Raw genomic sequence first — 16734 nt, 5'->3', positions numbered from 1 at the left:
TGTTCTTAAGATTGTATAGGGTATATTTAGAATTTTATCTGTGCGGCTGCACCTTTTCTTTTAGGGTACTAAGTGATTGAAATTTTCTTTACATTGTTAAGAACATCTGAGATTTCCATTATCTTCTTAAGGTATCTGAAATGTGCTCCTTCGGTCCAGCCCGAAAGTCATACATTTAGGAAAACATAAACATACACTAGCTGTAAGTATTAGAAGTGATAATAATGGAATCTAGATGCAAGTATAGTAGCACTCTGTACTACTGTACACTGTGTACAATAAATTTTACTTGTGCTAATATTGGGAGGGGGGGAAACCAATTCAGAGCGACCAGTAGTTTTCTGATGACTAGAAACAGTAGGACGATGCTCTCCTGGGATGAAAGACAGCGCATGCGTGCAGACTCAGTTGGCGCCCGCCCTCTTGCTTTTTCTCCAGCCGCCGTTTTCTTTTTCTTTCGCGCTCTAGCTACCCGGGAAGCCCTGCCCAAGCGTGGGTTGGCTCTAATTGGCTCCTTTGAAAGTGTACGGGCCACCTGATTGGTGGAGCCTGGATCCTTTAGCGCGGTGAGTTTGAAACTGCTCGCACTTAACTTCAAAGCTGGCTCTGGAAGGTTGAGGGAAGAGCGTCGCCGACGTGGTAGCCGCCGCCGCCCCCCTCGCCACGGGGTAAGCAGCCGGGTAGAGTTGTTGGGGTCAGGGCCATGCCTATGGAGTCGACAGGGGTCGGCTCGGGGTCTTTCGAGGGGGAGTATTGAGGAACTGGTTGGTAATTGGGCAGCTGGGCTGGGCAGCTCGGGTCTGTGTTGGGCCACGCCGGGCCTGTGAAGACGGGGTCCGGCCTTCAGCTGGGTCGCCGGGCCTGGACGTATGAGCGACTCCGGATCTCAGCTTTAGAGAGAGGCATAGGAGAGCCCAGAGCTGGAGGGGTTATTCCAGGGAGGACTGGGGCTGCCCTGGCCTTGGACTTGCCATCTGGGGTCGCGTTTGGCTGTGCTCTGGAAGAGGCCGCTCACCTAGCTAAGGAGGCTTTCAGGTCACGGTTGAAACCAAATCCGTGGTTTGGCTCCACGACGCCTAGCTCATGCGGAGTGCCAGGCTCCTTCCTAGGTCCCTTGCACATTCTGCCCTTGCTTCCGGGGTTAGAAAGCAAGACCGAACTTGGGCCTGGTACCCACTCTAGTCCTTAAATCCAGGGCTCCGGGAAAACCAATCCAATGAACTAACTTTCGTGGACCTTCTCGGACTTGCCTCTGAGTATGAGGCCTTGCTTGCCCACCCAGAGCTTTTAAGAACACTTAGCCAAGTCATGGAGCCAGAGGGAACTTCGATTTTTCATTTTTATCTTATGCTTGATGTTTGTTATGTACTACGGAATTGGGAAAAAGTGGAGAGCTGAGAAATGCCCAAAGATAGATACACATATGGGTTTTAATATCTTTTAATCAATTTATTTAATACTAACGTTACTAATGTGAACGACTTGCTTCCTCTAAAGACCTGGAGGTGTCTGAGGTAGGACATTAAGCCACTGGTATTTTACATCCTGCAGCTAGTAGTACAGAACCCTAGAAGGCATTCAGAAGGCTTCAAGCTGCATCCTTTATTTAAAATTGTTACAACAGGAAAATGGAGGGAGGGTACTTGGATCCCGTTTTGAAACCGAGTTAGTTTTTGACTATTTGTTTAAAGCAAGCTCAACAGTTTTATTGTGCATTAGGTATGTTAAATCTGAAAATTTAAAAGTAATTATCTTAATTTTCCATTATTTTGTAAAATCAAAAATTTTTGAGATTGGCACTCATGGCCATTGTAGTGTAATTTTGTTCATTTAAAAAGATTGATATCTACTTATTTCTGAAATGATTTTGAAGGTGAATGTGAGAAAAGAACTTAAGGGTTAATTACTCAGAGTGACCTTTATATATGATTTTATCAATGATGGGTGTGTTAGAAGATCAAGGTAATTATGCTTTGGGCTTCTAAAGTTAATGTTTCATTGGCAGACTTACCAGCTGAGGAAGTCTTGAGTATCTGGTTGTCAGCATTTCAGCTTTTTTTTTTTTTTTAATCATTTGTGATTTAAGTGTATTTTTTTTACTTTTTTCTTAAGATTGTATAAGACATAATTAAAATTTTATCTGGAATTGCACCTTTTAGGGTGCTAAGTGATATTACCTGTTCTTTCAAAAAGTCTTGATCATGTTTGTGTGACTGCTAAAAACAAAGATGAAAACTGTCACTTCAGCAAGTTTAAACACTTACACTATAAGTCTTTTAATGGATTGGATTAGTGTGACCACCTTTTGGCTCCCTATTCATGTCTTTAAAATTTATTCATAAAATCATAAAGCAATAATTCAGCCAAATAACATTATTTGTTGAAATATCTGAGTATAACTGGCACACACTGATGCTCCATAGGAGTGTTCCATATGAAAACACTTATGATTTTTGTTTGGGGAGGATGGATAAGTTGATGTCTGAATTTGAGGGTTTATTTGATTGGAAGAAGCAAAATATTACACTGGTATAAGATATGCAAGTATTTTCAATGTTTTAGGAGCTAAGAAATGTGAGGAAGTCTTATCGCAGGAGTCCCTTTCCTTATAAATATTGTTTTAATATAATAACCAATATTTACAGAAAATTAATACTGGAGGCACTGTAGAAAATGTTTTATGTAGTATCTCATTAATAACTTAAAACCACCCTTTGAATTAGTGGCATATAATCAAATAATTTTTCCTTCTAATTTTAGCATCTATCACACCTATTGATTAACTATGGAAGACTATACCAAAATAGAGAAAATTGGAGAAGGTGAGTGCTTTTTAGTAATAGAAATGTTTTAAATGATTTAATGCTACTATAACACCTGGACATGACGATGTAAATATTTATTAAAATCCAACCTTTAAAGTATCTTACACTGCTAATGTTCATTTATATACATATCTTTTACATAACAAACACAAAAATTACAAAACCATTCACATTTCAAGAGAATTGCAATTATTCTGATATGGCTCCCTGACAACCCCCATAATCTTATATTCTTTTAATACTAAACACTTACAGTTATTTTGCATTTTGAAAAGGCTTGATATATGTATGTTGAGGAGAGAAGTTAAGGCAGTAGAATTCTGTTACGTTTCATAGTGTACTTTTAGTCTCTTACAATACAATTATTTCTAAGATGATTAATATTTTTACCTAAATTTTCTGAATTGATGTCAATAATTGACTATTAAACTAATTTAAATAAATTTTCTATTTAGTTACTCTAGGTTTAAATGATCTGTTATATGTACATCTTTAAGTTATCCTAGAACCAATGATTTATAATCATTTGTTCCCTTTCTTTAGTAATTTCATCAAAGATTTTAAAGAATGTTTAAATGGTATGAGGTATAAAAATATCCCTTTGCCTGCCCTCCCCCCGCCCCTGCAACAGAATATCTTAAGTTTTATATAGGAGTCTTGATATTAGCATTCCAAAGGCCCAGAAACAAATGAGATAACTCATACAAAAATAATTTGCTACTCGAGTACAATTTATGTGGGTTGTGTGAGGAACATTTCCAACTATATTTTTAGTGTGCTCTAAAACCCTATTTGTATAAGGAGTACCACTAAAAAGCCAGGAGAGGAATACTGGAAGGAATTTAGTCAGATAGTAATTACAGACAGGTTTGGGTGGTGGTTGGGTTGGAGATATGTTCTTTTAACTTAACTTTATATGATTTCTTTTAAAAAAAAAAATTTATTATACCCATTCAACTACATTTATTTTGTTTGCAACCGCATGTATAAGGCAGGTAATTAGAGTTTAACTTTTTTTTGAAATACCGTTTCCTACCTTTGGAGAAACTAATAAAAGCTATAGAATAGAACTTCTCCCTATAATAATGCACTCTGAACACTTTGAAATTATACTAGTGTCATAGAAAATAGCGAAAGCTATTCAATAGAACTTTACATATAGTTAAGGGATTCAAGACTTCCCTAAATTGTCCAACCCAGTTTAAAAAGAACTTATATAGGGGATTAAGTATATCATGTATATGTGTTCTCAATTTCTGAATGGGTGTGAGGTTTTTCTACTATGCAGTAAATAATGTGACCTTTGTTAGATTTAATAAATATTTAAGAGAATATTTTATCTCCGTTCTTTTCTGGATGAGGATTATTGACTATATATTTGAAATGCGTAAAGCACTGTTCTGAAAGTGTCACAGTGACTCCTGTTAGTAATATTTCCTGATCCTACATCCTTACTCTGCATTTTCTGTCTCTCTTATTGTTGGGTAGGGTATTTGACTGGAGATAAATTCTGATTTGAAAAGGATCTGTTCTCCAATATGTTCTGGAAAATTACTGGTAATTTAAATGTATGGAAAACCTGTGATGACTACCTGAATTTTATTTCTCAACTACAGACTCACTAGGTTGTTAGCCTCATTTTCTTTTTGGACTTGAAGGTATAATTATGAGTAAGATGCTTCCTATCTGACCACAGCAGACATTTCTATCATGTAACACCTTATGGGATTCAATCATTTTTTCAAATATTTTTTAGTTTGTGGAGAGTATCACATAGCAGATATTTACTTTGTGTATTTCAGGTACCTATGGAGTTGTGTATAAGGGTAGACACAAAACTACAGGTCAAGTGGTAGCCATGAAGAAAATCAGATTAGAAAGTGAAGAAGAAGGTGTTCCTAGTACTGCAATTCGGGAAATTTCTCTATTAAAAGAACTTCGTCATCCAAATATAGTCAGGTATGGTATAATATCTGGATTCAAACCGTTTTCCATATACTGTTTAAAATGTGAATTTCAATGTGGAAAGTTTTACATTTGCTTAATTTTTAGTGTCACTTTGCTGAGTGGAATAGAACCCTACTATTTTTATTAATTGAAAATGCTGGGCATGGGAAAAATAGGCTACTAAAGCAGGAACAGAGTTAGAGGAGAGCTTGGTTGAAGTTTTGCTTTTTTTTCGGGGGGGGGGCTGGTGATTTGGGGGTGATCTTTCTTGTCTTTCTAAAGGTCCAAATTAGGATTTAATTGAAATTTAGGGGGTTGGAGATAGTGAGCAACTGTTACGGTCAGATACTATATTAAAATGTATTATTTACCTCAATGGAAAGACAAGCTCTGAACAGCAAGCATTCAATCTGGAAATGTTCTTTTGGAATATAGGTGGTTTGATAGTAAGCAATTCATGTATAATACAGCTTAATTTTCCATTGCTGGCCTGAGATCCCTTTCTTAAATTCTTGTTTAGTGCTGCTACAGAAGGTTTTCACTATTAGGGAAGCTGCCTTCTCTTCTTTTCTCAAAACAGTATATATTTGTTATTATAGACAGTTTCTTATAGCCCCACTTTTTGAAATAGCCACTGTGGAATATAGTGAAGTTGTATTTTGAGAGGTCAAAATGTTTGTTAAATTTTTTTGCCCATCTAATTGTTTTATTCTTCAGTCTTCAAGATGTGCTCATGCAGGATTCCAGGTTATATCTCATCTTTGAATTCCTTTCCATGGATCTAAAGAAATACTTGGATTCTATTCCTCCTGGTCAGTTCATGGATTCTTCACTTGTTAAGGTAAGATACTGACCTAATTTTATTAGTATTTATCCACTGTAAATGTAAAAGGTCTATTATAGAAGTGCCTATGTTTTGTGGGAATATACTTAGAAAAAGTGTTAGGAAGTAGAATGAAGTGTTAGGAAGTAGAATGAAGTAGAATGTTTCCTCCCACACAGTCTAGAGATTAGATTTACAGATGCCATTTTATTACTGGATAGTACTGGATAGAAAAGTAGTGCCTAGTAACATAAAACTAATAAGTATGTATATTGTTGGAAACTAGGATATTCTGGTCTTTGACTGTTGGGTGTGTGTAAAATAAAGGTAACGAAAGCCTAGGGCAAGATCATATTGGTAGGTAGTTTTATTCTGGCTTTAAATATTTTGATTAATTTATTGTAGGCATTATTTCTGTTTAATTGTGAATGTATATATAATATTTTAAAAAGTATCGAAATGTATAAAAGTGTCCTATACTTACATTAGCTTTAGCAAACCACTCTAAGTGTCTTGTAAAACACTGGCTTCTGAACTACAAAACAATCTTTTCTCATCATTCTCTATTTAAATATATAATATCTCTTTTGTCATTTCTTTTGGATTCTGTGACCAGTATCTCCAAAGAGGAAATGAATATATGAAAATAAAAGATAGAAATGAAAAAGACCAATTTTATTCAAGATAGAAATAGAGTTGCTATATAGAGCAAAATTTAAGAAACTTTCTGTATAACAAACTAACTTATGACTTAAGAATCAGGGACCAAAAATAAGTAAAAGAAGACTGAGTTCATATGGATATAGATGTGTTCATAAAGTGAATATCTTTTTCTTAGTGTACAAACATTGTGATATTGCATATAAATGGGCTTTTCAATCTTCAAATGCTCCTTGTTAATCAAATGGCCTGAAACCTTTTTTGGTAGTTCAGTTATTTCCCTGCATCATAATTTCGTATATTTTTGAAACACACCAAGATTATTTAAAAAATGATTAAGTGCTTAAATTTCTAACATTTTCTTCCAGAGTTATTTGTACCAAATCCTACAAGGGATTGTGTTTTGCCACTCTAGAAGAGTTTTACACAGAGACTTAAAACCTCAAAATCTATTGATTGACGACAAAGGAACAATTAAACTGGCTGACTTTGGCCTTGCCAGAGCTTTTGGAATACCTATTAGGGTATATACACATGAGGTATGTAGAATAGTGTCTTTTCTTTGTTTGGTTTTCAATATGTGTTATTGCTACATTGTCTTCTATATTTGTTCTTTAAGTCAAGAAAAAAGATTTCCTCTCTGCCCATATCAATTTATTGCTTCTCAACTCTGAATTCACCCTCTATTACATGCTATGTAAAAGTGGAATTGGAAACTTTAAATATGTTTCCTTTGCCAGCTTGTGGGTTAAGTATTGTCAGTAGACGGTGCTGGAAAGGCATTGCAGGAGAAAGGGGTTTTCCTTGCTGTAGTTTTAAAGTTCTTATTATGTCTTTCTAGTCAATCTCTCATTATAATCCTGGTATAGTTAATAATCCTTTATATTAAACTTTTCCCATTTAATCACTCTGGTTTCTGCCTGTCTCCCTATTGGATCCTCTCTTATATGCAATCAATTTGGTCTAAAAGATGTGTTTTGTTGCTTAAGCGGTATTATTTCTGATACATTTAGAAGCTACTAAATATAATCATGTTTTGTTGGTGTTACATTGATGATCTGGCATTTCATTTGTTATTTCTGGAGGGAAAGAATGTTGAAATGTACAGTAAATGATTACAGTTATGCGCCACCTAACACTTGGGGTATGTTCTGAGAAATATGTCTGTAGGTCATTTCCTCATTGTGAAAACATAGAGTGCATTTATACAAATGTACATAGTATAGCCTACTATATATTTAGGCTATATGGTATAATCTATTACTCCTAGGCTACAAACTATTTCTATATCTAAACAGAAAAAGTACAGTAAAAATGTGTAAAAAGATAAAAAATGGTTCACTTGTATAAAACATTTAGCATGAAGGGAGCTCATAGGACTGAAATTTGCTCTGGGTAAGTCTGAGTGAGTGGGGAATGAATATGAAAGCCAAGGACATTACTGTACTCTACTGTAGACTTTATAAACAAAAATAACCATAGTGTTGCTCTATGACATTAGGATGGCTATGATGTCATTAGGCAATAGGAAGTTTTCGGCTCCATTATAATATTATGGGACCACCATTGTATACGTCAGGGTTCCCTAACCCCTGGGCTTTGGACAGGTTCCAGTCTGTGGCCTGTTGAGTACTGGGCCACACAACAGGAGGTGAGCAACAGATGAGCAAGTGAAACTTCATCCGTATTTGCAGCTGCTCCCCAGCGCTGGATCACCACCTCAGCTCCACCTCAGATCATCAGGCATTAGATTCTCATAGGAACACGGGTCCTTGGTACCAGAAAGGTTGGGGACCGTAGGTACATGCTATGGGCTGTTGACTGAAACATCATTATGCAGTGCATGACTATATTGAAAAACTGTGTTCTGTGGAGTTGTCTACCTTTGAGCCCAAGACTGTCCCCAGATCAAGATTTCTAAAAGTGCTCATCTAGTTAGATGTCTTGGCTTCTTAAAAATAATCATGTCATTTTTCCCATGGCTGTATGAAGATTATTTGGATCCCATTGGCTTTAACAGATGCCTTCGAACTCCTTAACTTTAAGTTATAGGTGATATTGTTATCATTGTGATAAATTATGCACACTAAAGTAATAGATTAGCTTTGGACCACTAATAAGCTGTTACATGACTTATTCATGTTTATAGCATGTAAGTACTACATGCAGATTGTATAGTATCAACCCCAAATTAATTATCCATCATTAAATAGGGTTTTTTCTTTGAAATGGTAAAGCTGTCTCTACTTTATTGATCCCTACTTTAATGATTTGAAAAGCAAGAAAAGACTTCGTACGCTTTTATCTTTTTTCCCTAATGAATAAAACTTAGAAATGGAATGGTTATCTTCCATTTCGTATTTTGCATATAGTAATTGACTTCTAAACAGTATTATTAGAGGCAATCATACAGTCTTCTAAAGGACAGTTCGAATGAAATATAAATGTTAACATTTAGGTAATTTAAAGCACCACATTTATTCAGTGTGAAAATTTTGCTTTGTAATAGGTAGTAACACTTTGGTATAGATCTCCAGAAGTATTGCTGGGGTCAGCTCGCTATTCAACTCCAGTTGACATTTGGAGTATAGGCACCATATTTGCGGAATTAGCAACTAAGAAACCACTTTTCCATGGAGATTCAGAAATCGATCAGCTCTTCAGAATTTTCAGGTACTTTTGTTTTATACTTAAGCTGTTAAGAACTTTAAAGGCAATATTAATATAACAACAAGATATATTTATACTTTAATAATTTTTTTTGTTTTGTTTTGCTATGGCTTTTAGAGCTTTGGGTACCCCTAACAATGAAGTGTGGCCAGAAGTGGAATCTTTACAGGACTATAAGAATACCTTTCCCAAGTGGAAGCCAGGAAGCCTAGCATCCCACGTCAAAAACCTGGATGAAAATGGATTGGACCTGCTCTCAGTAAGGAGTGCCCGTTGTACTGCAATTGATGATTTCGAATGTATTCAGTCTTTTCTTTTACCTGGGAAATAGGAAGAAAATAACCATTTTATTGAGTTAGGCAGAAAACTATTTTATCTTTATTGTATTACCAGCTCCATTTTAGATCCTTAGGAACCCTACTGATTTTGAGAGGAAGATTTAGCATTAGTTGTTATTTTCTTTCTTTTTTTTTTTTTTTTTTTTTAAATCTTATGGATAGCTACAGATATTCTGTGAAGGAGAGGTGAGGATTGATATACCTTTGTTGTTTTTAAGTTGCTGACTTGCAGTAGCCATCTTTTACAGCATTTTTTTTTTTGTCTCAGCATTTACTACTTTTTAGTTTGTCCTAGTCATAGTGTTTTCCTTGTTGCTTAATATTTTTAGTTGTGAAAGAGTTTTACTGCATGAACTCCCATTTTTTGCTTTGTGTTTATTCCATGTCAGAAACATTAGGAGGAGGAGGAGGACTGATAAAGTTCTTGAAAATCTCTCTTTTATTACATTGCCATTCCCAACTACTAGTTGTTTTCTTTAGAAACAAGATGAAAATTCTGTTAGGATAAAATATAAATCGCCTTAGGTCTGCTTCAGAATGTTTGTTTTAGAACGGTATTTCAATATTGAGCTTTAGAAGAAACTAATTTTTATAAATCTCAAGTTACCTGATTCCAGGAAAAATGTTTTGCTAGGTTACTAAACAAAGAAAAAAATCTATTGCTATTCATCATATACATCTAATTGGTCTTTGGGCACCTTTTACACTTTATAAATCATTGTGCCACTAGATCAGCTCGGATTTCCCAGTTGCTTACGGTCCAAAATTCTTTACCCTGCTATTCAATATTTTGTATAACAATATTGTTGATTTGATGTAAAAGGCTTCTATATTCTGGGCCCAATCTTTTTAACATTGGTAATTCTTGAATACAAAGAATTTCGGTTCAGTTAACAAAACAAAATTCAAACACTCTAAATTATGGTTCTTAGTGTAGCCACTATTGACATTTTGGATCGGATCATTCTTTGTTGCTGGGGGCTGTCCCATACATTGCTATAAGATATTTAACAGCATCCCAGTCCTCTTCTCTATAGATGCTAGTAGCACATTACACCCAGTGTTACAACCCAGAATATCTCTAGACATTGCCAAGTGGCCCCTGAAGGGAAAAGTCTCACCCAGTTGAGAACCATTGCTGTAAATCATAAATCAGACTTGGTTTCAAATTTTGGGTTCATCACTCCTCAGCTCTATGAACTTGGGCAAATTACTTAACTTCTTTGAGCTTCAGTGTCTTAATTTGTAAAATGGAACTAATACCTTTTGCTGTATTAAGTGACATGACATGTGCAGAGCACATAGTAGCATAGCGCTAGATACATACTAAGAGCTTGAATAGTAATTAGATAGTAAAAATCCCTCTTGCTTGCTTGTTGATTTGAATTTCTTTAAAATTAATATTTCTTTAAGATGAAATTTAAGATTAGTATTCAACTTTATTCAGCTTTTTCTTTTGATGTGTAAACTAATTTTAATAGTAGATTGTCAGACTCATTTAATGACTCATTTTAACTGTATTTATAACACATTGTGCTCTGGTTTTGTTTTTATTTGGAACTTGCTGGAAGCTACTACACCAGAAACCACTATAGTTAATTGCCATCATTTCAAGAATGTTATAAATAACTCAGATGGCCATTTAATTCTCAAAGTAAACATAATTAACTACTTATCTTTTTAAAATGTATGGCTTGGTTTTAAAGCTATCTCTGAATGCTTGTGTCTTAAACCATAATTTATAGCAAAAAGAGGTTATTGAGATATCTATGATTTAAGGAATAGGTTATTTTAGAGCTAGAAGGTGAAGTATAGAGGACGAGACATTTATGTGGTTTGGCTTTGAATAAAAGGAAATGTTCATCTAGTAGATTTTCATTAAAATTAGCTTATGGCTTATTGATAGAGAAGTTCAGGGCTTTATGGAGTTTTTTTAAAAATGGTTCATTTCTTAAATAAATAAAAATCTTTTTTCTTTTTATTTGTCCCCCTCCCCTAGAAAATGTTAGTCTACGATCCTGCCAAACGAATTTCTGGCAAAATGGCGCTGAATCATCCATATTTTAATGATTTGGACAATCAGATTAAGAAGATATAGCTTTCTGAGAAAGTTTCCACGTATTGTATCAAGAACAGATAGTTAAATTTTTACTGTCAGCTCTATTTTTGTCTTGTGTATTTTTCATATCTTTGTTGTAAACTTAAGCTGTACTTCATCTAGTTTCAGAAGTTGTAACTTAATGTAAATATTGTTCTATATGAATTTAAATATAATCTGTATATGTGTGTAGATCTCACTGTAACAACCGTTTGTTACTATAATAAAAACTATAAATCTAATATTGATGTCAGGAATCAGGAAAAATTGAGTTAGCTTAAATCATCTCAAACCTGATAGCAATTTGATTTTCCTATAGTTGGAAATACTGAAATGTAAGAAAGTGTGCCAAGTTCAAAGTTCATAATGCTTTGAAGTATTTGTATGCTCTGAATGTTTAAATTTTCTTGTCAGTTTTGTGCCATGTAACTATACAATCTGCCTAAAGATGGATGTTTGTCTACCGATATTTCAATTTGTGACCTAAATGTTTAAGCATTCAGAATGAGAAAACTTTCCAGATTTAAGAAATAATGCTAATTTATAGAGGTTTTCAGTAACTTAATAAAACTAACATTAGAGCATGCCAAAGTTTGCTAGTTTTACAGTCAAAGATCAAGGGCTGTCCATAGCAGGGAAGAACAGTTTAGAGAATTTATGAACTATCCTATTTTTAGGTACATTGTGAAAGCTATTTGGTGAATTCCTAGGCCTTGGTTAGAAGTAATACTATACAAAGGAGATGTTTATGGCTTTCAATTCTGACTTAAAGCTTCGCAAATTTTGTTTATTAGCAGCCTTCTTAGATGGTTCTAGTATACAAGTATTTAGCTAAAACCACTAACTTCAGAAATTAAATTGTTTAATAATGCTGCTCATTGTGATTTTTATAAGCAGCCTAATTTAAATTACAATCAGAAGAAATTTCTGTTAAAATAATCTTATCATTTTTAGTGTACATCTGCCCTTTGACCACATATATTCTATATTTCCTCCTGGCTACCCATGGCTAGAACAATCATTTCTGTGTTATTAACCTAACACCCAACTGGATATGTAATTGGTGATCTACCTAATCTATGTCGTTTTGGAATTTTTCCACTCTAGAAGAAAGCATGGGTCATTTTGGCAGTGGGACTTATAAGATGAGAGGTTTGGTGGCTGTGTTCTAGGTTCTTCGGTGAAAGACAGCCTTTAGTAAGAGATTGCAGAGCATAGAGATAGAAGTCATTCGGTATCATATTGTGGAGTTTTTAAGAATTTATTGTGAAAGTTTGGCAAATGAGACATCACACAAAAGATTTAATCGAGATGGTGAAATGGCATATCCACATATGTGTTTTAACCTACAGAGTGAAGTAAATGATCTGTTTGTGTTGTGGATTGTAGCTCTTAAGTGGTTCAGGACTAGCATTGATCAACAGCCCTCAGCCTGTCCTCATGTAGAATAGAAACAATCCACCTATCTTCTAAAAGTATTTCTTGATACTTTAGTTTTAATAATATAGAGATACATGGGTGTTCAAATGTTTTGGGCCTCTGAACTCTGTAGAAACAACATTGAACCTCACCGCTATTGCTCCATGGAGTCTGAAAAGTCAGTTCATCAGTTTAGAACCTACTTGGTGGACCAGGGCAATGAGATGATGAACATTGTCATCAAATGGTATAATGAGTGACCTACTTTTCCCGCTCTACATATTTGTCTAGTCCTGTGTAAAATATTTATATCAGCTTCAGTGATGGGATGAAAAGCTACTGAACTGGATCCTCATGCTTAAATTTAGGTTGGCTTGTACTATGATGCTTCTGATTCATTTCAAAATGGAGCTTGTCTGGGCTAGTAGTTTTTAAATCTGTTATGGACTAGAAACACCTGCAAACTAACTGGTTCTACCCTGAACAATTCTGAAATTGAAAGCTGGGAAATGTATTCCAGGAAATTAGTTTTTCAAAAGTTCCCCTACCTGATTCTGATGCAGGTAGTAATCACCATTTTGTGGTGAGTTTAACAACTTTGGACATTATATGGTTTTAGTTATCTTAAAACTTCATGGCACCAGATAATACCTTTAACTTATATTTCTGTGTCAGCCTGTACTCTTTAGTGAGGGGAAAGGGCTGTGTATTTAATCATAACAGTTTCATATACTTTTACATGCACTGACAATTGCTCTATCTTAACGATTGTCCCCAGTCTCAGAGGAGAGTTATTAAATCTTTAAGTTTAAATACATAAGCAGCAATGGTAAGAAAAAGTTAAAAGTGCTTGAGACTCAAAAGCTCTATTGGGTGGAACAAACTTTTACATTGGTTCCTTTAGCAAACTAGTTCATAATAGGTCAACTCATCCATGTTAGTTACCACGTTCAAACAAGTCATTGATCTTTCATAGGACCATAGACTCATTTTGCTTTGAAGACAGCAAAGACATTCCTGCCGTTTGTGGAATGTGGAGAGAAGAGAGTAGTGGTCGTTGTTTAAATAGGTTTGTGACAAGATAAGAATATTGAATAACTAAAGGGAAAACGAAAGAGGAGGGATAAAACATGAAAGATCCTAAAGAGGCAGGGTCCTTTCTGACTTAAAACTAGCATTTAGGAAAGGAAAGGCAGGATGGGAATGGTATTGGATTGTAACTGCAGTCCTTTGGGGAAGGGTGAAGTTTAATGAAGTATTTGAAAGCAACAGACATTTTCAGTCCCATGCCATAGGGTAAATATCACATTTTTAAAGTCACCTTAAAATCTTAAGAGATGTATTGAGAAAGTCAAAAGACTTCGTTGTTGAGGGAAAAAGGTATAACAATAGTAACATTCCTTTAAAATACTGAAGGTCTGTGGTTTTCAAGCTTGCATTAGGATCTGGAGAGGTTAAAACATTCAGGTCTATTTCCAGAGTCTGGTTCAGTATGTCCTGTGTGGCCATGAATATGCTTTCTTAAGTTCCCAGATGATGATGCTTCTTGTCCAGGGACCACATTATGAGAGTCACTACATAGGTAGTTCTCGGAATTCTAGAAAACAACTTGCTCAGCCACCTTGTCCCGTTTGTAGAAGAAGCACAGGGTTGCAGCAGGGGAAATTCACCTAAAGTCAGGCATAACATTTAGAGAATGAACTGGAATTTGAACCTAAATATTACATTGTCATTGTTAGGAAAAAGAAACGATGTAAACATTCCAGGCTTTAGAACTGGAGAGATTAGGGCTATTCTCAGTTCTGCCATTTCTTTCTATCTTTGTGAAGAAGTCACTTGGCTCTGAGTCTATTTCCTGACTTGTACAAAGGAGATAATAAATAGAATTATTGTGAGGGATGGAGATAGGGTTGCCAGGCATTCTGCATATATAGAATATAACCTATCAGGATGCCCTAAATGTTATTTTTCCATACGTTACAAAAAATGGGCAATTAGAGCTGTTTTTCTGCCACAGTAATTGGTGCTTAAATCTGTTAAATGGTAACACTTGTTAAAGAGTATAGGTAAAGTTCCTAGCATGTAGTAATTTTCTTTGAATTTTCAGCAGTTCTTTCTCATATTACCTCTTATAGCCCTTTTATTTTCTCCCTTACTAAATTATAAGTCCAGTGAGGGCAGTGGCCATGTTTTGTTCTTTAATATTCACAGTCTTTCGTCTAATACCTCGAGCATTTGACACAACTCTAGTTTTTTAAGGTTGCCCAAAGATGGCACCTAACCTACAATAATAATTGAACATCTGTTGTGAGCAGCCACTCTAAATACATTTACTCTCTTTCTCACAGCAACCCCATAAGGGAGTCGCGTTTTTATTTTACAGATGATGAAACTAATGTTCACAGAGCTTAAGTAACTTGCCAGTGGTCACAAGGCTAGTAAATGCCAGAGCAGGGACCTGGGGCTTTTTTACTTGAAACCGTTATCTTTCCATGGCATCACATTGATTCCCAAGATAAACCCTGTAAAGAAAACATGTATTTAGTTTAAGAAGCTTAAGAAGAAAAGAAGATGGGGCAATACTAAAGCCAATGCAGCCCAGATGCCAAGTGGCACCAAGCCTGGGGTTGTCAAAACCAACACCACAGGCCTGCGGAGCCCTTATTAGCACTGAAGCTACTGACTGATAATCAGAAACCTCTGCCTCAAGACCAAGTGGCCCAAGTAGGATACTTTTCAGTCCAGCCCATTTTCCTATCTCATTTGAGGTAGCAATAGCCCCTACTGCATGTGGCCTGATGGGATTCTTAATTCTGGGTCTCAATCCTTGTTTATAAAGATGACTCACGTTGTATCCATCATAAGATACCACATCCCAATAGTAGAAATAGGTCCAAGGAGTGGCAAATGACCTAAATGACCCATTGGGGTTCTTTTTGCTGTAGAAATCCTGAGAGAAAGAAGTCTCTCTTTGCTGTTGCTGAACTGGGATGACGCATCTCCATTCTGGAGTTAACTAAGCTCAGAAAGTGGTGAACAGAGAAATTCCTGGGAGCATTATGTCGCTGGTTCTGATCCTGATGCCACGGTTCCTGCCATACTGCCTTCAAATTTGCAAGCTACCCAGAATTCCTCATAGGAGTTGTTTTTTGGTTTGTTTGTTTGTTTGTTTGTTTTTGCTTTACCTGGTTTGAACTGGGTTCTGTTGTTTAAACCTCAGAGAGTCTTAATACAGCTGAAAATCCCAGGACAACAATTGGATAATTTTAAAGGAACCCTTAATTTTAAGCACCCCTGTAGTTATAAATCCTTACGTGATATTTTCCTTCTTTAAAAGCTATTGTTCATAATCATTGTTTTCACTGTGGCTTCTAGTATTGGTTGTGTAAAATGGTCCTGATATGTAAATATTTTGTATGCCTATTGACCTTTCAAAGAACTTATAAACTTTTAAGAAATGTTTACATATGAGTCCCTGCTCTTTACCAATCAGGAGTAGAAATCTGTAGAACATTCTTTCTATAGGCAGTCATTCCTTTGAGAGAGAATTTCAAAACCATGCTATTCATTATTAAGGAAATAATGTAATAACCAAAGCAGAAGGTTTTGGGGGAATTTATTTGCTAGTAAGTATTAGCAATTCTTTATATTTGTAAAGAGTTTCATAGTAATTAAGTAGCATATGCTATTTCAATAGACAGAAGCTTTCTATACTATAAAAATGCTCCTAACTATAAAACAAGAATAATTATTCCACAATGCATTCTTTATAATACAGAAAGAAAAGATACATTTCCCAACTGAGCATAGCCATTTGTCTCAATGGTTCTTATATCATCACAAATGGATTTATGTGCAAGAAAATATAAATGTATTCTTCATGAAGCGTGTTCACTGCTACGATCCAAATGGGAAGCAGAGCATTTGCTCCATCTAGAATTTGAGCATAGTTTT

General features: G+C 35.4%; 1 protein-coding gene across 1 annotated transcript; it reads left to right on the top strand.

The window, feature by feature from the left end:
* Positions 1 to 528: 528 nt before the first annotated feature.
* On the top strand, positions 529 to 16243 carry CDK1 (cyclin dependent kinase 1). Its single transcript, XM_016127660.2, has 8 exons — positions 529 to 668; positions 2761 to 2822; positions 4628 to 4784; positions 5490 to 5613; positions 6624 to 6794; positions 8765 to 8928; positions 9043 to 9184; positions 11263 to 16243. Exons 2-8 carry the CDS (start codon positions 2786 to 2788, stop codon positions 11359 to 11361), a joined length of 894 nt encoding a protein of 297 aa, XP_015983146.1. The 5' UTR covers positions 529 to 668; positions 2761 to 2785; the 3' UTR covers positions 11362 to 16243.
* Positions 16244 to 16734: the final 491 nt, after the last annotated feature.

This window comes from Rousettus aegyptiacus, unplaced genomic scaffold (assembly GCF_014176215.1).
Source record: "Rousettus aegyptiacus isolate mRouAeg1 unplaced genomic scaffold, mRouAeg1.p scaffold_m13_p_6, whole genome shotgun sequence".
Lineage (NCBI taxonomy): Eukaryota > Metazoa > Chordata > Mammalia > Chiroptera > Pteropodidae > Rousettus > Rousettus aegyptiacus.
Note: the sequence above shows the minus strand (reverse complement) of the source record. Positions and strands in the feature narration are given on the sequence as shown.

Excerpts from the sequence above, each read along its gene's own strand:
- CDK1 (XM_016127660.2), top strand. The coding sequence starts at position 2,786 with ATGGAAGACTATACCAAAATAGAGAAAATTGGAGAAG. Across the intron at positions 5,614-6,623 it reads TGGATTCTTCACTTGTTAAG|AGTTATTTGTACCAAATCCT; the intron begins GTAAGATACTGA and ends ATTTTCTTCCAG. Across the intron at positions 9,185-11,262 it reads ATGGATTGGACCTGCTCTCA|AAAATGTTAGTCTACGATCC; the intron begins GTAAGGAGTGCC and ends CCCCTCCCCTAG.